The sequence below is a fragment of the Anabrus simplex genome, chromosome 5 (assembly GCF_040414725.1).
Source record: "Anabrus simplex isolate iqAnaSimp1 chromosome 5, ASM4041472v1, whole genome shotgun sequence".
NCBI classification, from domain to species: Eukaryota; Metazoa; Arthropoda; class Insecta; order Orthoptera; family Tettigoniidae; genus Anabrus; species Anabrus simplex.
In genome coordinates this window covers 301454450-301478399 of record NC_090269.1, presented here as the reverse complement: position 1 = coordinate 301478399, position 23950 = coordinate 301454450, and the positions used below count along the sequence as shown (strand labels likewise).

Genomic DNA, 23950 nt, shown 5'->3' with positions numbered 1-23950 from the left:
CAGTATCCAGCCATGTTTCTAATGCCATAGTGATAGCAACACTTATTCATGAATCCAAGACTTAGAATACTTACAGAAAACTCTTAAAATATATGGAAAAGAAGAATACTTAAAATAAAATGACAGGACTGACAAAACTAATATCTGAATCACCGGGCGAGTTGGCCGTGTGGACAGGGGCACGTGGCTGTGAGCTTGCATCCGGGAGATAGTGGGTTCGAATCCCATTGTCGGCAGCCCTGAAGATAGTTTTCCAGGTTTCCCATTTTCACACCAGGCAAATACCGGGGCTATACCTTAATTAAGGCCATGGCACTTTCTTCAAACTCCTAGGCCTTTCCTATCCCGTCGTCGCCATAAGACCTATGTGTGTCAGTGTGACGTAAAGCAACTAGCAAAAAATATCTGTATCTTTGAAGGGGCTTATGGACAAGGCTGTGTTTAGATGCTTGTTTGCTCTTAGACAGGTTTCTTCTCAGCATCCCCTGCTCAATTCAGAATGACATGGGTTTTTTTGCTTTTTGTAAACTCTGGCACTAGGCATAATACATGTACAAAATTATAACGTATGAACAAATTGAAATAAGAATACAGGAGGTATAAAGGCATTAGAATTTTAGTCTTTACTGTACTAATCTAACTACTGTAAATGTTTGTTTATATTTTACTCACTTTTTTTTTCTTCTAGTTTGATGTTTTGTTTTCTTTCCATTTTCTGAGCAGGTACTCAGGGTGCACAACAGTGAACACTATTTTAATTAGATTTAGACTACATGAGAATTTCAAATTAGAGTTTTATTGGATCATTCATTGTGTTTGGAAGCAGGTTTATTTGGTATTATTACTAGTTTTTAGTTATAAAGCAGATAGTTACTAACATACCTCAAATGTTTAAGTTATTTTTGTCTTGCTTTCCTAGAAGCAAAAAAGTTTCAACAACCTGTTTGAAGCTAAGACATTTTGTGATGTCATTCTCTATGCACGATATGGATGTATTCGATAGTCGCTCCTGGGTCATTGTGGAGGTGAATGAGTTTTTTTACACACTTCAGTGCTTGAAGGTATCTTTCACCACTGTAGTTAGACACTGCTGTTGATAGGAACCTTCTTAAGGCAGTTCTGATATTTGGGTAAACACTATGAAAGTTATTTTCCTTTAACCAGGTCAATCAAGATGCATGGTTTGCTGAAATCTTTGCATCACCGATGAGTATGTGTTCTTGAAAATGCAGACACACTTCATGAAAGTGTTTCTCAAGTTCGAGGTCATCATTGTATGTGTTTACTAAAATGTCTATGCTATTTCATATTCTTGAGATGATGTTTCAGGCAATTTAATAAGAAATGAAGGTAGACTGCATGTACCATTTCAACCACATACCAGCCCTCCTGCCATTCTTAAATTTCTGGCAGTACCAGGAATCAAACCCAGACCCCCGAGGGCAGTTGCTAATAACACTCCCAGTACGCTACAGAGGCGGATTGTGTAGCAGGGATACTGACTGGAGGGTAATTAGGGATTTAAATGAGGCAATGGAATGTGTATATGGGGAATTGTGAGTGGGATTTGTAGGTCCTAATGGGTGGGTAGGAGACAGGGATCTATGCTCAGTCAGCCTTCACTAGAACCACAATGGTACATATAAGTTGGATTTTTGTTTAGAAGAGTTATAGGACATTCAGGGAAATTGGGTGGACTTAGGGAGCAGAGATGACAGTATAGAAAGCATGAAGTCAAGTAAGGATGAAATAAAATTGTTAGTGTTAAACTGTAGAAGTATTGTGAAGAAAGTGTATAGGTTATATGTGTATGGGCTATTGAACTTTGGAACACAGTGTTACTGGCCAATTCAACAAACTGTTATGGTCAAGGTTGGCAGCATGTGTTGGTGCATTGGCAACAAGACTTGTCATAAAATATGGCAACAGAGTACAGTCCACAAGCAGTTACATATCAGTTATGGTGTAAAGAACAGTTATTAAATCTTGCGTATTGTGCATTGTGTATGAATATTGTAAATATATAATTTTTAATGAACATGTGAGTATTAAGCCTAACATTTTGGTCCCATGGGCCAGATCTGTGCTACATCTTCAAGCGGACCAACCCTGTGGTCATGAATGCACGCTTAACATTCAACAAGTAAAACTTGTATTTTAGAGTCATGGCTGCATCAAGAATACTCACAAAAGGGTGGATATTTTCTAACAACTCCAGTTAGCGGGTCATTGGTCGAAACTGTTGAACGGCGGCTTCTTCACGACAACGTGGACACGGGCTTCTTGATGGCAATGCTGGGTCTTTACAACAACAAGTGGCTTCTTAATCGTCACAACTACTCAGGGTGGGTAAGCAGTATTTATTCAGGCTTTCCTAAACATTATCACATAGACCACAAATCCTACAGAAAGGCTAAGATTAATGCGGAAAAGAGCTGTAGTAAAGGGTCAGATGACGAGAATGACAAAGTTTGTTAGCGATTTTGATAATGAAAGTCAAGGTTTAAATCCTGTTCAACTACAATGTGACCTGATAGACATCGCAAGTAATTATGATAAAATTCAGTCATATTTAGAAGTTGAGGCACTTGAGGATCGTAGTCATGACGAAGACAGGGAACAATTCGAAGCAAGTTATTATATGTTAAAGGACAGAATGATGATATTGCTAACTGAACAAATGGGGGATTTCATTCAGATGGGTCATAAATTGTCAGTGTACATGGTTCATGTAACCCAGCAAGGCCTAGGCAAGTGAAACTTCCACCAAGTACACTGCTTAGTTTTAATGGTGAATATGAGAAATGGTTTTCATTTTCAGACTCTTTCAGAGTGATAGTGCATGAAAACCAAGTTATATCAACCCTACAGAAATTTCAGTACTTGCAAGGGAGTTAGTGTAAGTTGCAATCACAATTGCAACAAAGTTTTGGTTTGCATGTAAGGGTTTTACATGTACGTTACAAATATGCGCACAATATTTGCCATTGATAATTACACTGCACTTTACAGTCATGTGCATGTTCAGTCACAGAGCTCAAAAATGGGTTGTTGGGTAGCTCTTGGCAAAAGATTGTGGGGATGAACATGTCCACAGAGTATAAAGTGTCAGAAACAGAGTTGCTTATCACAGTAGGAGCACTTCATGAATGCCAATATTAAGCAGTCTTCTGAGTCACACTGCTTTTGATTATCAAAAATCGGGTGGTGTTTTAAACCTCTCTGGTCTGAAGTCATCATATCCAGCTACAGTCCAGGCATAACGAACAAAGTCTGCAAAGACAGGAGAACTTATTGTGTAGAATTCATATTAGAAACAAAATTTAATCCCTCGACGATGGTATGAATTGATAGTCATTAAGGATACTGTGATCTTCAGTCCGCTTCAGCACCGCCTTGAACTGTTGGAAGAATAGCGCATCAAGTGGCTGAATGTAAGGTCTGCACCCAGAAGGGATGATCTTGAATGTATACACCATGTTTTGGGGTTGGATAGCATCAATATGAGTTCTGTCATGATATGTCCCAAGCGAATCAACCAGAAGAGGAGACTCCTTTGCTGCAGATGGGAAGTAGACATCTTGAAAGAATTGCATCAGGATTTGTTTCATGATTAGGCCGGACTTCAAGGCAACTTTAATCACATTTTGCGGTTTCAGCATGTGTTGCACTACTCACACTCCAAACTGATCTACAGGTTCCTGTAAAATTACTAGCATCTTTGGAAACATGTATCCACTTGCTGACTTTAACGGATTGGATGAGTTGTTACAGGATCACTCCATACCAAACTTCTTACCGACTTCTCTCCCTTGAAATGCAGAGTTCGCAGAATTCCGTATACCACCTTGATCGGTATTATAAATCTGTATACATTCCATGGTGTTCATTAAGGACATTACCTCATTGCTAAACTCGTCACACCTTTCATTCATGTCACCATCTGTACTCTAGGTTTTAGTGGTTGCGCATTTTGTTATTGCCTGTGAGCCAAGATAGTGTGTCTGTTTCACCCTCAAGCACACGCACCAGATGTTAGGACGCAGACACACGCGTGGGGGTGCTTTCCACCCCATATATCATTGTATTGTAAAATATGAATTACTGTATTAATTGAAGATTTTAAGATAGATTATGTAAAGAATGACTCTTTCCAGTCAGAAAGGTACAAAAGTGGGGAGAGCACAGAAAAGTTATTTATACATTTCACTAGGAAATAAAATGCCCTGGGGTGGATTCCACCCCATACGCATGTGTTTGAGGGTTAAACCTTGCAACCCATCCATGGATAGATCCAGTGAATCGAGTCAATCCAATTTTTTGGGCTTTCTCCAAACCCCAAGCATGAATATCCCTGTCGTGAACATTAGCGTTTAGAACAGTTCTAGTCAACCTGAATTTTTAAAATCATTAAGCATATGAAGTTTTGAGCACTGGCCTTCCTTCCCTTTCTCTACTACATGATGTAAATATCATAGATGATGTATGTCTTGCCCCATACGCTATTGTTTCCGTACTGTATTGAAGCTTAACCTTTTAGTTTTACCAGAAGCCTGGAAGGCAATTATCTTCTTTGCCTTTTCAAAAGAGATATCACCCGACTTCTTCCTCTTAGGTGAGTTTGGCTGATAAGCAGACGACTGTCTTCCATCACTTCTTAACAATTCTTCATTGTCAGGTTCAGGATCATCCATAAATATTTCACAATCAGACAAGTCTTCTTCTGCATATTCATATTCTTCTATGTAGTCTATTGTATTTTTATGATGTAAATTATTACCATTGGTTGCCATTGTTTCATCTATCGCATTGATTGTGAATTCAGCTGCATTTCTCTCCTTTACTGTAATTTCTGTGGCTCTTCCTTTGTGTTTGTAATGGCTAACAATCATGCTCACTGTATTTGCAGGATTCATTATCACATGTTTACGTTGTCTGTGAGAGTAACATACTTGCTACGAATTTGGTGACACCACAAACGGACGGATTATCTGCCAAGGTTGATGCAGCACAGATGGGGGTCACTATTATACTGGTTTCCTTGCTCTTATGCATCATGTCTGTCTGGTTCCCCTAGATGTCACATCAAACACTTCGTCAGGTCACCTTCAATACGGCGTGGCGTGTCAACCATAGCATACACTGCCAATAACTACATTAGCTAGAGAAATAAATGTTAACGATGGCTAAAGCTACTAAAGTCACGATATCATGTTAGGTAAGATCAGTTGTGAGCAGAATATTGAGTCTTCGTAGCTTACAGTGTAATTGGCGATGGCACTTAATTTATACATTTTGTAATCAACACCCCCAAACATATTCATACAAACTACAACTCAGCTGCAATTGCGATCGCTGCTTGTGCTAACTCCCGTGTTAGTATCTTCTTCTAAGGTAGTAGCCAATCAATTAATTCAAAGTATTCCAAGCACGGAAAGCAATTACCTTATAGCATGGAAACTGTTAGTAGACAGATATGAGAATAAGCGCCTCATTGTGTGTACTCGTTTTCAGGAATTAATGTCATTAAATAATACCTGTACAAAAAGAATGTGCATCAGAATTTGTGAGATATTCCAATTCATTTGCCAGTAATTTAAATGCACTAAAGGCATTAAGCAATTCCATTGCGTGAGGTATTACACTAGCCAACATGATTTTGCAGTAAAATAGAAAATATGTTTAAAAAAATGGAAATCTATGCCCTGAGTCCGAAAAAAGTTTTTTCATATCACGTCTAGTTTCGATGCAGTTCTGTTTTGTAGTGTCTGCATTCATAAGATGTAATGATGAAATATGTTCTGACGCAGCTCACTTTGTAATAATAGTATATTACGTATCAAGGAAGGGAAACAAGCGATTATTCCCGTGTTTGAAGATGGCATATCGCGAGGGCCAAAGTTGTGAGTTCTCTTTGCTAGAAATTTAGATACGCAGTATTAAGAGCACGAGAGAAATTCTGTTGCAGATAAGAGAGTAGAGTTGCTCTCTCAGACCCCTTGTTTAAACAGAAGTGTTTTAAACCCCAGTCCTTATCCAATGTTTATATTAGGCTGTCATTCCTTTTCAAGATAAACTAAGTTGATATAATCCATTGTGCATGAGATGCACTTCAGCAAGTACGCGTTTAGTGCATCTTTTCATGTGTATGTGTGTGCGTGTGCGTGTGCATGCGTGCGTGCGCACACGTCCATGCACATTAATGTGAATATAAAAACTGTGTTTTAGTCTATTGTTATTCATGAAACTTTTATAATAGTATTTTAAAACCATCATGGCTAGTGTAACAGGGGTGTACAGAATGCAGTGTAAACAAAATCCTCAAAAAATTTTGCTACATTTGTGGAATTTGTGTGTTCGATTCCAAGGTGCGTCGAATAGACTCATTTGTGAAGAAACTATTCTTTTACTTCCAATTAACTGAAAGTTGGAGATCAAGAGAAATCTTTCACACCTCACATTGCATGCAATACGTGTGTTGATGGACATCATTGTTGGTATGAGGGTAAATGAAACACATCATAATTTGCCATACCTATGCAATAGCGAGAGCAGAACAATTATTATGACGACTGTTATTTTTGTATGACCAATGTTGTCGGTTACAATAAGAAAAACAAAACCAAAATTAAATATCCAAGCCTCTTGTCAGCTATTCGTCCCATTCCGACTTGTATTTTGTACAGATGTTTGAAAACTCTGTACCAGTTGGGAGGGAAAGAATATGTATGATCCTAGCAACTGGCACCGTTTTATTGACTCTTCCAAAATAAGTCATAAGGCTGTTTTGCTTCATAACAGCAATGTTCTGGCTTCCATACCACTCACGCACTCCACAAAACTGTCCGAAACATACAAGACATTAAAGTTGGTGCTTGAAAGAATTAAATATAACCAGCACGAGTGGCAAATTTGCAATGATTTGAAGGTCATTGAATTGCTGCTGGGAAAACAAAAAGGCTACACAAAATGTGCTACACAAAATGTACCTGTTTCCTATGTGAATGGGATATCAAGGCACAGAATAAACATTGGGCTACTGTACATTGACCTCAAAGGGGCAACTTCAACCAGGATCATAAAATGTCTTGAATGTAGGTCTTGTTGACTGTGAAAACATTTTACTTCCACCCTTGCACATCAAATTGGAAGTGATGAAACAAAATGTTAAGGCATTAGACAAAAGTAATCAATACTTCAAATATTTATGCACAAATTTTTCCACATTATCACATGCAAAAATCAAAGGAGGAGTATTTGATTGGTCACGGATTTGTAAACTGATGATGGACAAACATTTCACAGGAACATTGGCCACAATTGAGGAAGATGCATGGAACGCATTCAGAGTAGTAGTGGCAAAATTCCTTAACAACGTCAAGGACCCTCCATACAAAAAAAAATTGTAAGAAACATGTTGGACAAGTTTAACCAACTTGGTTGTAATATGAGCCTAAATTTTCATTTCTTAGTGTCATTCTGAACTACTTCCCTCCTAATTTAGGAGCTGTAAGTGAAGAGCAAGGTGAAAGGTTCACCAGGATCTCAAAGATGCAGAATGGTGCTATCAGGGACATTAGGATGTAAATATCATGGCCAATTACTGTTGGACGATTTCTCGTGACAGTCCTTCCAAAGAGCACTTGCATACTTAGAAAATATGCAAATTCTATGGGAAATAGGAAAATATGACCGAGTAAATGCGAGTCTTTTATTTATCATTTACTGTACTTCACTTGCTAAGATGTTTCGTTTGTAACGTTTTATCTCTCTACTCTGCACACGTAATTCAATCAGTACTAAGTATTGAAAATTTTACATAACAACAAAATGTTTTTTCACAATTGCCATTTAACCACATGTGATATGGCAAAACAAAATTCATTTTTGAATTCAGCATTATGAAATTAATGAAACTCACCTATTTTAGTTTATACCGGGCAAAAATAGTGGGCTTTTTTTTTTTTTTTCCAGGCTAGTGTTATTGATGTGTGATGTGTGTGTATCTACAAGGGTTTGATTCGAACAGTAGAAAGGAATGGGAATTAGAATCCAATAGCCAGGAGCTGCCAACATTACATGAACTGCTACAGGTTGTATGCAGTCATATCCTACAGAGGGCACGGACAGTGAACGTAAGGCCAATTAAACTAATTTTTCAAGAAGAGCTCTTTTACGGTGACTAAAAAAGATCCGACCCAACAAATACAACATCTCCTAAAATCAAACCTAAAAAATATGTAATTTTTATTTACAGAACAAGAGAAGACAAAACTAATAACTATGTACCCCAGTCTGCCAGTAGCGAAAGCTTTACCTAAGATCCATGAGGCCGGCATCCCCATACACCCCATCATCAATTATAGGCCAAGCCCATTGTATAAATGAACACAATTTATCCAGAAATACAATTGAGTTAATTAAAAAACCAGATAGCTTTGAAATACAGCCTTTCCACTCATTGCATTCTTTCAACATAACAAATATGTATCCGAGTATCAATATTAAGAAACTTTTTTCTATTATCCAAAATAATTTACATAAAAATAGTAACCTCAGTAAATTTGAGATCCAAGATTTCATAGAAATTTTGAAACTAGTAGTTAAAAATAATTTCTTCCTTTTTAATAATTGCATATATCAGCATTATGGTTTGGCTAAGGGGTCACTGGCCTCAGGGATATTAGCGGAAATACACATCGACTATTTAGAGCATACGGCAATTAGGTCCAAATTCATAGACAGCACTTATACATAAGTGCCCCTTATAAGCCAGGTTTCATTTCATATTACCTACTTAAGTGTCCCACTTATTGCTATAAGTGGCCTCCCACACACACTTAAGTGACCCACTTACGTTGCAGCAAGATGGAGGATAATGATTTAGCTGAATATGTTGCATTTCATTCACAGAATACTTTCCGTGCACACAGTAGAGATGGAAAATCCTGTCAAAATGTAATGTGACCAACAGTTTAAAGAAGGTTTCATTTTAGTAAAGTGAGAGTTATGAATATTCTTGTTCCTTTGATTGAGAGAGTGAACATAACCTCTAGAGGACTCGCCATCTCACCATTAATGAAGATATTGTTTTGAGATTTTATGCACACTCTTAATTTCAGGTTATTATTATTGTTATTATTATCATCACCATCATTACTGGTATTTTGCTTAATTAATTGGAAACATGTTACAAGTTGATAAGTTATCAAGACTGTAGGTCTATGGAATAGTAAAGAACTATACTGAGTTATGAGAAAAATGAATGTATTGCACTACCACCATTTATTTTAAGGTTGATTTGTGCTAAGTATATCAGGTTAGCCAACCAATTGTTTGCCGGATTATATCAGGAGTTTCTGAAATTATGGCATCGCACATCAAAACATACTATTTACGTTTTATTGGGGGAGGCCTATGTCAACATAACGACTACGGATATATTTGTCAAATCATCAAAAGCGTTGCAAGGGTAGATATTCTACATTTGGATGAATATTTGTATAAGTTCAAGTATCTGGATAACTATAAACATATTATATTAAAAAGAAAATTAGACTCTAGGCATTTTTGTAGTTTGCATTGTCCACAACAAGTTTTTTCCATGTCATTCATATTCTGATGAGAAACTGCTTCGGTCAGCTTGTTCTATATTATGTTCATGTACTTTGACACAAGTTCTTGCAGGTGCCATCTCATCTCGCTGTTTTGTTATCCATTCTGATAACCAAATACAATCAGACGATCTTTTAACCTCAAAGATTTCGCGCGTGGTCATGCGATGTCTTTCGATAAACAAAACACAATAGATCATTCCACTATTCGGTAGCCAGAACTACACAATCCAGGAAGCATGGGCATAATATACAGCATTGCCACATCTCCAGTGATACTGTATCAGTAAGTATGCTCTTTAAGTGCTGTCTATGAAATGTAAACTCATATAAGTGAATACTTTACTTATAAGTGATCCCTTATTACTTAAAGGTTCCACTTATGTATAAGTGTTGACTATGAATTTGGCCCTAAATCTCACATTAAACAGACTTCCTTCTTCTATAGAATACAGTATTTACAGGAAACTGATACAGGCAGCTACTACCATCAAGAAAGATTCTTTCCATCCCAAAGCACACAAATGTGCTACCTACAGCAGTATGGTAAACCGGGCATTCAGTATACCGCAAAATAAAGAAAATTCAATGAAAGAATTAAATACATTTTGCTCCATAGCTAAATATAACGGGTATGATAATGCATTTATAGAGCGCATTATCAACAAATGCAGATATCACTTAAACTCAACTGTAACTATAGAGAAAAATAAACCTGCTCATTATTCAACCTTTACTTTCAATGAAGATATTTACAGCATTACAAATATTTTGAAGAAACATAACACTAAAATCGCATATCGAACTGATATTAGAAATATGGACATCATATATAATACCAGCTCAGTTAATAAAACTGACATTTATAAAAAATCAGGTGTCTACAGATTCCAATGTAAAAACTGTGAGTGCTCGTATATTGGACAGACTGGTAGGAGCTTCAAAATCAGATACATGGAGCATGTAAATGCTATAAAACATAATAGATACTCGGCAGTCGGACAACATATTCAAGATTTCAAGCGTAACTTCAGTAACATAAAACAGTATTTAGAGGTTCTTATGAATGTAAACAAAAGCCCTGTTCTTGACATCACAGAGGAATGCTTCATTCACTTGGATCAGTTCTTTAACTCCAGTTTGAACCTGAATGAAATCTCAGAAAAAACTAACATTCTCTTTGATTTTTTAATTAAAGTCTTTAGATGCGTCAATGTTCCGAATAGACGGTCAGTATTTAGCGCGATACACAATACCCTATCACGTTACAAACCCCTACCACACTAATCACATCAGCGTTTTCCGGGCTTGTAGGCCATGGTCCAGGAGCGAGTGAATGTCCCGACATTTCACTGAAGACTGCGTTCGGCATTGTCAAGGGTAGGCATAGATATCAAGGATAACTTAATAAAAAACACCTATTCATTACTTTCCACGTTTAATGTGGTTATTATCTACATGATTTTATGTAGACTTATTTGGTCAGGTACAAGTTTCACCCATTATTTTGGGCATCTTCAGCCTGTAAACGACCTTTAGGTCAAGGTTTTGGACCTTTTTAACCAATATAAACATACCAATATATACACTATATACAATATATACATTATATACAATATATACAAACATGAGTTAATACAGTTAAGTTTTTTTCTTTCTTTTTTTGTCCTAATCTATCTAATATGAAAAATGTCCAAAACTAAAATGGATCTTCTTTTCGGTAAAGAGGATTGCATATCGGGGTTTATGTGACCCCTATATCATATTAAGTTCTTGACGTACCGTGTCTGGTGACAGGATGTGTCGTCAACAATAAGTGGAGATTTGAACTGATTGTTGTTTGTAGGTTGGTCAAGATTGAAAATATAAATTTAAATTAAATGTGTTTTAACTTGGCAGTTCTATTCTGGTTAACTTAAAATGTTCAAAATAAAAATACAATGAAACGGATCTTTTTTTTTTTTTTATTAAATCATAAGTCTTGAGAAAGGGTGATATTAAAACTGGGGCTTATATGACCCACGATTTTCATTTTTATGTTCTTGACGTAACTAATATTTAAATGTGTTGTCATGCACAAGTGGGGATTTAAAAGCCGATTGTTGTAGGTAGACTGGTCAAGAACGTTGTGAATGAAACTGTGAATGAAACGTTCTTGACCAGTCTACCTACAACAATCGGCTTTTAAATCCCCACTTGTGCATGACAACACATTTAAATATTAGTTACGTCAAGAACATAAAAATGAAAATCGTGGGTCAAATAAGCCCCAGTTTTAATATCACCCTTTCTCAAGACTTATGATTTAAAAAAAAAAAACAAGATCCGTTTCATTTTATTTTTATTTTGAACATTTTAAGTTAACCAGAATAGAACTGCCAAGTTAAAACACATTTAATTTAAATTTATATTTTCAATCTTGACCAACCTACAAACAACAATCAGTTCAATCTCCACTTATTGTTGACGACACATCCTGTCACCAGACACGGTACGTCAAGAACTTAATATGATATAGGGGTCACATAAACCCCGATATGCAATCCTCTTTACCGAAAAGAAGATCCATTTTAGTTTTGGACATTTTTCATATTAGATAGATTAGGACCCAAAAAAAAAACTTAACTGTATTAACTTATGTTTGTATATATTGTATATAATGTATATATTGTATATAGTGTATATATTGGTATGTTTATATTGGTTAAAAAGGTCCCAAACCTTGACCTAAAGGTTGTTTACAGGCTGAAGATGCCCAAAATAATGGGTGAAACATGTACCTGACCAAATAAGTCTACATAAAATCATGTAGATAATAACCACATTAAACGTGGAAAGTATTGAATAGGTGTTTTTTATTAAGTTATCCTTGATATCTATGCCTAACGTCATCTTCAATACGGAACAATGAGAGTTGTTACTTGTAAATTGTCAAGGGTTCCAACTGACTTCGATTGCAGTGAAGCTGTCAGTTATGTTTTCACTTTTGACAACATTTGAATAACAAGTGTCTTAAGGACGGACAAATTATCGTCGAGAGTTTCAAATGCAACCGTAAATATGACGTGATGATTTGAGTATTAGCACATAAACAGATCAACCAAAACAGTGTATCAAGTGATTGCTATACGTTTTTTACGGGGTTCACACCTAGCTCTTTATTGTACACCAAGTTTTTGTAAAGAAATGTGGAGGGAAACATCATTTGCTGCTACACAGGGTGGCTTACAAGACTACCAATGAACAGCAAAAAACAACACGGGGCTGATCTCATGGAACTGTCTTACCATATTGTTAAGGGAAGGTTAAGGTCACAAGTACTCTTGTCTACAGCCAAGGTTCGAGTTAAGGATGCTTATGCCAGACTGCATACCTTTCGCGCCTTACTGACCAGCGGAAGTGAAGTTAACTATGTCACTGAACAAATGCCTCAGGCACTGAAGCTTAAAAGACACAGACAAGTGGTACCAATCCAGGGGATCAATAATGCAGCCGTTGAGACAGTCACAGTGTCACTGTACGTACACAAGCGGTACTGGTAATTTTCAAGATACAATTTAGTTTTTAGTTTTAGTTCTTCCACACTTCACAGGAATCATGCCTCATTGTTATATTGAGCATAAACATTGGAACTTGCCCTATGATATTGATTTAGCGGATCCTATATTTTATCCGCCTGGACACATAGACAAGTTGTTGGGAGTAGGGCTTTTCTTCAAGCTTTTGCAGAATGGGAGAATGATGTGCCCAGGATAATACCCAGTATTACAAGAAACAGAACTAGGATGGATCTTGTCCAATAAGCAACAGAGGATGGCACACTCAAAATAAATACCTGCATCATGAAATATGAAGAACACTTCAAAGAACATACTATCAGAGATGGGAAAGGAAGATACATTGTTCGTCTGCCAATAAAGAAAGATTGTAAGTCACTAGGAAGCTTGTATAGTCAAACTACAGTACAGTAATTGGAATGCCATCTACAGTGCCAACCACAGGTTTGATCAGAATGCAACAAGTTCATGGAAGAATAATGTGGCAGCGGGGGAGGGGTTAGAGGTACATTAAATAATGGGAATAAAATGGTTAACTTACAAATATATCGAAACCAGTCATACGTGAGACAAAACTCAACTTACAGGTAGTTCAAACGACAACTACAGAAAGGACGTGGAAGTGGCAGGAGCCCTATTGAGGTCCTTGGGGAAGTATAGCGTTGTGGGGAAAGAGAAACACGCACCAAACACCCTTGAAATCTATTGACAAACTAAACACCAAATAGAAAATGAGGCCAGCCATTAATGTAGAAAATAAAACTTTAAGTACACTGAACTGAAATGCATACTGAGGTACAATTGAATACTATAGCTCTTCAGGTAATGTGTAGTGCAAGCTTTAACACAGAAGTTGAGGCAGGATTATGGGAGGCAAACTCAAAGGCAGTTAATTTTACGTTAATTATAATTTACATAGATTACAAATTTAGAACAAAAGAAGAGTTGTCTCCGAAAAGTATGCTATGTCTGTCGAAGCACAGTCATTCAGGAACCCAAAATTGGTGAATATGGAAGTCTAGAGAAAAACTCCATTATGCGAAACAAATTTACATTATCACAGAAAGTTACATTAAATGAGAAAAGGGGCCGAAACACAAATAAGAATTTAAATTAACTCACACATAAGATGATAGCGCTTGCCTAGGGGGCTAGGGTCCAGAGACTGGCCGGACACAGTGTGTGTCCGGCCGCTAAGGTGATCAGTATTCAAAAGACGTGGACAATTGCCTCGCTCTCATGAGGAGCCTAAAACCGGAAATCAAGTGATCACAAGGTAACCAATGAAAACGTGGAATGTCCCCAGATCTCCATATTCACTAATTAGAAAGGTCGTTATTCTGACCAATAAAAATACACTTCCTTACATGGGCAAGTTCTAGAGTGTTTGATTGCGAAACATGTAGAAATTTCGTTATTAAAATTACACATGCCAATACAAGCTGCCACAAAAGTTGGGTACTGCACTCGGTTTCACTATATTACAAAATACACAGTTTGTTAAATATCAAACAAACATAAATCCAAATAAATTTAGTAGAGTTGCAGAATAATTAAATAACACTGATACAAATTTCCAAAAGTTCTTTGTCCTCATCCAAAATTATAATTTTAAATATCACACACAGTCAATTTTTCAAGTCAAAACAAAATAAACAGATTTTACAATATCAAAATAAAGACAATGACTTTTCTTGAGGCTTTCCGAAATTACGTAAAATGGTCCACAACATCTTTCAAAATACAGCTTTCTTGTCATCATGACAATTAAGAAGGCTTAGAACATATGAAACTTGTCTGTGATGAAGAGGGAGATCATGAAGGCATCTCCCTCATCACCCAGTTATAAAGGAATCTGGTACATTCACAAGAACATGAGTTTTTTTGATGCATCAACCAAAACCACTAGCGATATTTCACTCAATGATAGGTTGATGGTAGGCCCTACAGGGCAGCAGGATCGCATTCAATTATTGTTTTGAGATTCAGAACACACCCTATTGTATTCACTGCTGATGTTTCAAAAATGTCCAGGCAAAACAGATTTCAACCATGTGACATGGGACTTCAGCGGATACTCTGGCATAGGTCACCCAATGAGGCAATGAAGATTTATGAGCTTCATTTAGGAGATAGTGGTTTTGAATGCCAATGTCAGCAGCTCTGAAGATGGTTTTCCATGGTTTCTCATTTTCACACCAGGCAAATGCTGGGGCTGTATCTTAATTAAGGCCACAGTCACTTCCTTCCCACTCCTAGCCCTATCCTACACCATCGTTGCCATAAGAATTATCTGTGTCGTGCAACATAAAGCAGATTGTAAAAAAAAACAAAAAAAAACATGAGCGTCATGTGCAACTATGGTCCTTTGAAGGGACTTTTATGTCGACAGTGTGCTTTCTGGATGCTCTACAGTTGAGGAGGTGCTAAAGCCTCAGACAGAGTTGATCCAATTGCTAAACTGTGATAGATTTCTATTATGCAAATGGTGCGTGACTCACAGTGATTTACTAGAAGCAATCCCTGCAGAACACCGTGAGATACAGTTACTATTGCAAACTGACAATGATGGTGGTGTTAAAACCTTACGGCTTCTTTGGCATTCAACTACAGATAAGTTTCTTGTAAGAACCAAGGCCAGTGTAAACGGATCATCAGCAGCAGCGGGCGACACATGTAAGTGCATTGGATCTTGTATTGTTGCATCAATTTTTGATCCACTGGGTCTTATTAGCCCTCTTATGATTGTTTACAAGACTTTATAAGTTGTAATGGGATAAACATCTTCCAGCAGACTTAACGAAGAAATGGCAAATCGTATACAATCACTTGCGTACAGCATAGATTGGTATTATGTCGGGGTGAACCAGTCACCTAAACATCCAGATGCATGGGTTTTGTGATGCTTCGGAGAAGGCATATGTCACATGTGTACATCAGATCAATAAATAAACAGGGAGAAACTATGATATGATTGTGTTCACAGTCAAGAGTAGCTCCAGTGAAAAGGTTAACTTTGCTAATTTTAGAGCTGGACGTTAGCAACATATATGTATGGACAGATTCATCAGTAGTATTGTGCTGGATTGCATCACCTGCAACTAGATGGAAGACATTTGTTACTAATATGCTTGCAACAATTCAAGAGGCCACACATAGTGTCGAATGGAACCATGTTTCTTTGAGTCAGAATCTAGCAGATCTTGTGTCGAAGGGAATCACTTCATTGGAACTAATGAGTTCACGATTTTGGCAGACTGGTCTGGAGTGGTTACTAAGATACACGGATATGTGACCATCGACTATGCCAACATTAGGAGTGACCGAAGAACATAGAAGGACCCAAGTAACCTTGGCAGGGCCAAATGCTACAGGAGAGTTCATGGAACAGTATTCTGCGGTGTCACGCTTAGTGAGAGTAACAGCATGCTGCATCAGATCCATTCGCAATGCAAGGAATCAGAAATTAAAAACAGCAGGGGCGTTAACAAGAAATGAACTATATACAGCACTAGGCAGATGAATCAAGACTGCACAACATGTGATCTACAACCAGGAAATGCACAAACTGAAGAGAGGCGAACAAGTACCGAAGCAAAACAAGTTGATGGATCTACATCCATTCTTGGATGATTATGAAATGTTTCAGGTCAGTGGGATACTTGACAGTTCAAACCTAATATTTGATACCAATCATCATCTGATTTTTCCTCCAGAACATCACCTGACAAAACTTATTGGCAGAACATCTGCAGGAGAGTTTCCCAGCAACTAACGGGAAATTTAACATCACCTTGAATCCAATCATCTCAACCATTTCTCAATGCTGGTGTGGACTATGCAAGCCCGATCTTGATCAAATGTGGGAATACATGGAGCAAAATAACTCTGAAATGCTATATTGCAATATTCATCTGCTTGTCAACAAAGGCAATCTACCTAGAAGTGGTTAATAATCTATCTTCAGGGGCCTTTAGGACTGCCTTCAAGAGGTTTACAGCAAGACGAGGAAAGTGTGCGGATATTTACAGTGCCAACAGAACCATTTTCAGCTAATCGGGCATTTCATACCTCCAAGTTCACCTCACGTTGGCAGTCTATGGGAAGCAGCAGTGAAATCCATGAAATACCATTTTAAATGTGTAGTAGGCAATAATATGGTGACATTTGAGGAATTAAGTACACTAACTGCTCAGATTGAAGCTTGCCCTAACTCCCGTCCTTTAACAGTTCTGTTGGATGATCCATGCTTCTAAGTTATTTATCTCCTGGTCATTTTCTAATTAATGCACCTCTCATCTGCCTACCTAAGCCTGATTGAACAGATCTTCCCCTTGAGTAAGTTGTCCAGATGTCAGCAAGTGCAGCCTTTGCAACAGCAGTTGTGGAGAAGGTGGTCATACAATCACCACAATTCATTGCTGCAGAGAAGAAAGTGGGCAACTTCTAAGTACAACAAGCTACATGGATCATTGGTCATTATTCGTGAGGACAGTTTACCTCCTTTACAGTGGCACATGGGAGTCACCACCGAAGTTTAGCTGGGAAAGGATGGAGTGGTGAGAGTAGTAATATTTGCAAACCAAGGCAGGCACATTCAGGCGGCTCATTCAGAAGTTGGTGTTACTTCCTACCTGATAGGAAAAATACGGCAATTGAGCAGTGTACATAATATTGGAATTTACTTGAAACTATTAAGTCTGTTACCTCATTTTTTGTGTAGTTCAAATGTTAATGGGCATATTCATTCATTTTTATGTGATTCATTGTGTTGTATTATTGTTGAATCTAGTAGATTCAGTGGAGGGTAGTAATGTTTAGGTTATGTTTTTATGGGCTATGGAACTTTAGAACACAGTTTTATTGGGTGATTCAACGGACTGTTACGGTCACGGTTGACAGCATGTGTTGGTGTGTTGGGAACAAGCGTTGGCGTAAAATATGGCATCAGAACACAGTCCACAAGCAGTTACGGTACCAATTATGGTGTAAAGAACAGTTACTAAATCATGCATATTGTGTATTGTGTATGAATACTGTAAATATAGAACTTGTAGGATTGTGAGTATTAAGCCCAACAGAATGAAATAGAATTAACTAATTTGATAGATAGGTATTTAATCATGACTGAGAAGTGATATGGATACAGACATTTTCTCGTGGAACTGGAGTGTCTATCATAGAGACAGATTAGGAACGATAGGAGGGGGAGTATACATACTGATTAAGGAAGAATTTGTAAGCTAATGAAAATGTTAAGGATGAGGAACATGAAAGATAATTAGCTATGTGGGGAATTACACAGAAAAGAATGTTATTTTAGCAGGGGATCCGAACTTACCAAATGTTGATTTGGAAGGGAATGCAAATGACAGAAAGCATGGCCAATAAATGGTGAATAAGTTAATATGGGAAGGACAGCTGAATCAAAAAGTGATGGAACCAACTAGAGGGAAAAATATTCTAGACATGGTGCTGATAAAACTAGATGAGATCTACAGTGGAACTGAAGTGATAGATGGTATAAGTGATCATAAAGCTGTTTTTGTCAGTTTCTAACAAACTCAATGCATTCTTGAAATGAAATCTATTTGCAAGATCATTAGTGGTGAACAAGAAAAGCTCCTGGAAGATATATCACCCATCTATGATCTAGTATCGCATCAGAATAAAAAATATACCATAGTATTTGTGTTACGTAATAAGGGTTTAAAGACAGATTCTATATTAACTTTATTTATTAAAATTTACTTTTTTCACTTTCAGGGCATAAGGGCAACAGAAAATTAGCTACAATAATACATTATGTAATATACTGCACGATTTACAGTACATAACATTATTTTTATATATTTGAAGTATTTTGATTATGCACTTAATTTGATTATTTAATGCTGTCAAAATTAGAAAATGGTAGACTATACAACTCACCTAAAGCAACAATAGTGACTTTGTCATAAAATATGGAGGCATTTAAGAAAGAAGTATTGTCTCATATCATTGTTGGCTGTAACTTGATCCGAGTATGTATAACTTCTTCCTGCATAAAGTGAGCAATTTGTGTTTGTGATGACTAAACAAACCAATCATGGCATAAAACATTCGCCCACACAAATCATACTGAATGGATGCAGGAGTGTGGGGTTGTAATTTACGGAGCTTTCTTGCTTGTCACTTGGCCTCTTGATGTCTGCAGCGTTCTCTTTCGTACAAGTTGACAGCGGTGGATGTAGTGTTCTGCCACAGTGAATGGTCCTCAGCACACTCTTCCCATATCTGTATATTTATACCAATTGTCTTCATGATGTGTTTCAGCTAGTCCTTAAAACACTTAAGAGGGGCTCCATGAGGTCCACTGCTGGAGCAAAGTTCACCATAAAGAGTTTCGCAGGGAAGCCTGGTATCACACATGTGGTTGACATGGCCTAACCATCTCAGTTGATGAGCGATGATTGTTGCCTCAATGCTATTTAGTTGTGCTTTGTCGAGAACTGCAGTATTGGTCACATAGTCCTCCCACTTGATATGCAAGATGTATTTCATTTTTTGTTGGTGGAAGCATTCAATTTTTTTGATATCACGGCGATAGAGTGTCCAAGTTTTACAGCCATACAGTAGTGTGGAAATGACCACAGCTTTGTACACCATGAGTTTGGTATACAGATTTAGGTCATTATCCATAAAGACTCTGTGCATTAACCGTCCGAATGCTTCATGAGCAACCCTGATTCTGTTATCAACATCTTGTTCGCAGGTACACCGTTTAGACAAGATTCTTCTAAGGTAAAAAATGTGATCAACCTGCTCCAGTGTTGTGTCTAAGATGTAGATACTGAAATCAGGAAGAGTTAATCCTGGGGCAGGTTGTGCAAGTACCTTCGGGTTCTCTCCCCCCTCCCGCATTAATGGCAAGATCAAAGCGATCACATGCTTTTAAAGCAGATGACTGACTGTTGTAGTTCTGCAGCTGTTAGAGCAGGAGATGTGGTGTCATCGGCATACTGCAGTTCTGTCACCCAGGTAACCAGAGTACTTGTAAGCAAAGTCTTGCCAAATTGAATAGGCCTCCTTCAAAACAAAACTTAATCTCCATGCCTAAGTTGTTTGCAGATGATAGTCATGTACAGTGCAAAGAGTGCTGGAGCAAGCACACAGCCTTGTTTCAATCCATGAGTGATTGGGAACGAATCTGATACTGAGTTACCATGAAGAACCTGTCCAGACATGCCATCATGAAGAGCTTGAACCAATTCCACATAATGCTCAGGACTCAATATCATAAGTCAAAATAAAAGTAATATACGAACAGTTTTGTACATGTGGTGCATTAATACTATTACATACTGTATTTATATTACATATTTCACTGATATTTACTACATTTTTTATGAACATGCTGTATTTCACACTTTGATATTAAATAAAAGTCCAGGCCACACTGATAACTGTCAGTACGGATTACAATGAAATTTGGCACAATGTTGGGATCCCGGGGAACAAACTTGCAGATCAAGCTGCAAAGGAAGTGGTACATTTACCACCTTAGCTACATTGAACCATTTTGGCATCCTGAAAATCGAAATGCTTAACTATCCGAACTCCCAGCAAATCATGACCAATTAGGAAGACGAGTGCCATATGGTGGTCCTTTTTCCTATCTTCACAGAGAGAGGCTGTAGTTTTATGTAGGATGAGGATGGAAAGTTTATGCACTCTTACCTCGTAAAGAGGGTAGACCCCTCGGTACCGGGCGAGTTGGCCGTGCTCGTAGAGGCGCGCGGCTGTGAGCTTGCATCCGGGAGATAGTAGGTTCGAATCCCACTGTCGGCAGCCCTGAAAATGGTTTTCCGTGGTTTCCCATTTTCACACCAGGCAAATGCTGGGGCTGTACCTTAATTAAGGCCACGGCCGCTTCCTTCCAACTCCTAGGCCTATCCTATCCCATCGTCGCCATAAGACCTATCTGTGTCGGTGCGACGTAAAGCCCCTAGCAAAAAAAAAGACCCCTCGGTGTGTTTTTGTGGTGCCGAATTTGCCGTGACCCACGTCCTGACTGAGTGTGCTGATATCTCTAGCCTAAGATAGAACATTGACTTGCAGGAGACACTCAGGCTCGTACTATCCAATGACGAGAATACTACTGGTCTCATCATTCAGTTTATGTGTGAGAGTGAAGTAATCAGGAGCATATACATTTTAACCAGCCCCACAGTGTGCCTGCCTCTTACCTGGTATGGACATCATCACCAAATTGACTATTGAGAGGGAGCAGGAGTATAGCTTATGATGGCAGGGGTTGAAGGTACCAGGTGCACACGACTTACGAAGAACATACGGATATTCACTTCAAACCAAATTAAACACTAGAACAATACATCTGATGAAAAAGAATACCTATTCAAGTTACGAATGTTCCCCTTCAAGCTACATACAAGTCATTACCCATATTACTATTGAACAAACATAAATTATAAATCAAACTTCTCATCTATACAGATAGGGATGCCAACTCCCAGATCAACTCAGGAACTTTTGGTTGCTGTAAGAGCGACGACATAGTTCGGCATCAACCATAGCCGTTTGGATGTGTCATTTTGTTTCAAGTTTAGATGTGTTATTCGGACTTCATCAAAGTTTTAAATTAAGATTGTAAATTGTGACATACCAGATTGTTTAATTTATTATTGGTTATATGTGTGCAAATGTCTTCCAATTGGAGCGTGGCTTAAGATGACCTAATATATATGGGGTCGAAACTAGTCCCACTTTTATAAGACAGTATACAAGCTAATGGTATTGAATAGGTGGACCCTTCTCTACCCTTTGATAGTGATCAATTGTCAATACAGACCATAATGAAATTCATATCTTATGATCATTTTCAATTCATTTTCAAATTTCCCCATTCAGGAAATAGTTTTATTTTTGTTTTTGTTTCTACTTAATTTGTTCAGAGAGTATGGTTACCTAGCTCTACTTCTTTTTCCTTTTAAAACAAAGCTCACCATCACCACCACTTTAAAAGGCTCTTATCTTCATTTCAGGTTAATACAGCAGATAAAGGTACCTAATCCGAATCTTGAAGCTGTGATTCAGAAGACATTGGTTGCAGCAAAACGTAGTCATGAAGAAGCCATTGGAGCTGCTCTGGTTTCAGAAAGTATCACTACCCTGGTTCAGTTTAAACAAAGTGAAGATATGCTGGCATTGGCTATGACTCACATCAGTAGCTTCTTAGAAAGCAAGAGTCAGAACTTACGGTAATATACCTTGTACAAAGACGAATATAATTATCTCTGTCTACGGTTTGTCATGTAGATTTTTGTGTGGAAAAATATTACATTGCTTTCCTTTCTTATACCATAGGTTGTATAATATGTCCCATAAAGTAATTTATGCATATTGATTTTACTATGTACTGTATTAAACGTAGCAGTATGAAGGTGGAATATGTTTTCTCCAAAATTGCTGCTTTTCCCTTTCATTTGAGTTTGCCTCATTGACCTTGGTTTAGTGGGTGGCATGTTCCATATCATACCCTGTTAGGAAGCGGTTGACTCTTTGCTCTGTCTTGCCTAAGTGTCAAAGAAGGGTGCTCTTTACCATACGAATTAGCTGAAAAGGGCCATCCTAGATGTGTTTTTGCATTTCCCCCTTAAACCACAGATAACTGTAATAATACTAACTAGGTTATAGGATATGGCCACTTCCTCCATTATCTAGGTCTCAGATAATTACAGATGCTCTTGGTAGTACAAATCCCCTGCTCATGCACTTATATTTGGACCACAAATTATTTTACTTAATTATTACTTGCATAAGTACAGGAGTTCAATCACGTGATTTATAAATGAACCAAAGACCTTAAGCAGAATAAAAGTTGATTTAAAATGATGATGGTGATAATAATAATAATTAATAATAATAATAACAACAACTCATTTTTTTACATAAATCGTAACACTGTGAATAAATTTAAACCCCTCCCTTCCCCATATAGATACGAGGCATGTTTTTTTTAAGTAAGGGGTGTTTGAAAATGGCTACACAACGAAAGGCGTTTTTCAAACACCACATTTATTTTCAGATTCTTTTCAGTATTGCCACCAAGTTTGTTTAAACACTTATCATACCTTACAGCTAAGTTTTGAATACCGTCTTCATAGACACTTGCTGCCTGTTCAGATAATCAAGAGATCATGATCTTGTGCTGGGTCAGAGTCTGTTTGGCCTTCACCTTTACAGGCGAATCTTTTGTTTTTGTACAGATTGGAGTGTTTGATGACGTTTTGGGCTCGTTATGCCGAAGAACGTGATGACATGTTGAGTCAGATCGTAACGGGAGACGAAGCATGGGTTTCGCACATCACGCCCGAATCGAAGCAGCAGAGCATGGAATGGAGACACACACACATTCGCCTGTAAAGGTGAAGGTCAAATAGACTCTGTCCCAGCACAAGATAAAGGTCAAGAAATCTTGGTTATCAGAGCAGGCGGCAAGTTTCCATGAAGAGGGTATTCAAAACTTAGTTGTAAGGTATGATAAGTGTTTAAACAAACTTGGCGGCTATGTTGAAAAATAGAGTAAAGTGTGTAGAATCTGATAATTAATGTGGTGTTTGAAAAATGTCTTTCATTGTGTAGTTATTGTCAAACGGCCCTTACTTAAAATCATGCCTCGTATATAGATTCAGTATATACCAACCATACTTGCTTGCCTGGTGTCCATGATCATTCATCAAGTTTGTATGGTCTGGCATGATTGTTTAGCTGGTTCAG

At 37.7% G+C, this 23950-nt stretch overlaps 1 protein-coding gene across 3 annotated transcripts in view; it reads left to right on the top strand.

Moving 5' to 3' along the window:
* LOC136874854 (AP-4 complex subunit epsilon-1) overlaps positions 1 to 23950 on the top strand; it is a 163568-nt gene that overhangs the window by 79565 nt on the left and 60053 nt on the right. For all 3 annotated transcript variants that reach the window (XM_067148535.2, XM_067148536.2, XM_067148534.2), the window contains one exon: positions 22216 to 22431. In XM_067148535.2, the coding sequence (XP_067004636.2) occupies positions 22216 to 22431 (216 nt within the window). The remainder of the gene's footprint in view (positions 1 to 22215; positions 22432 to 23950) is intronic.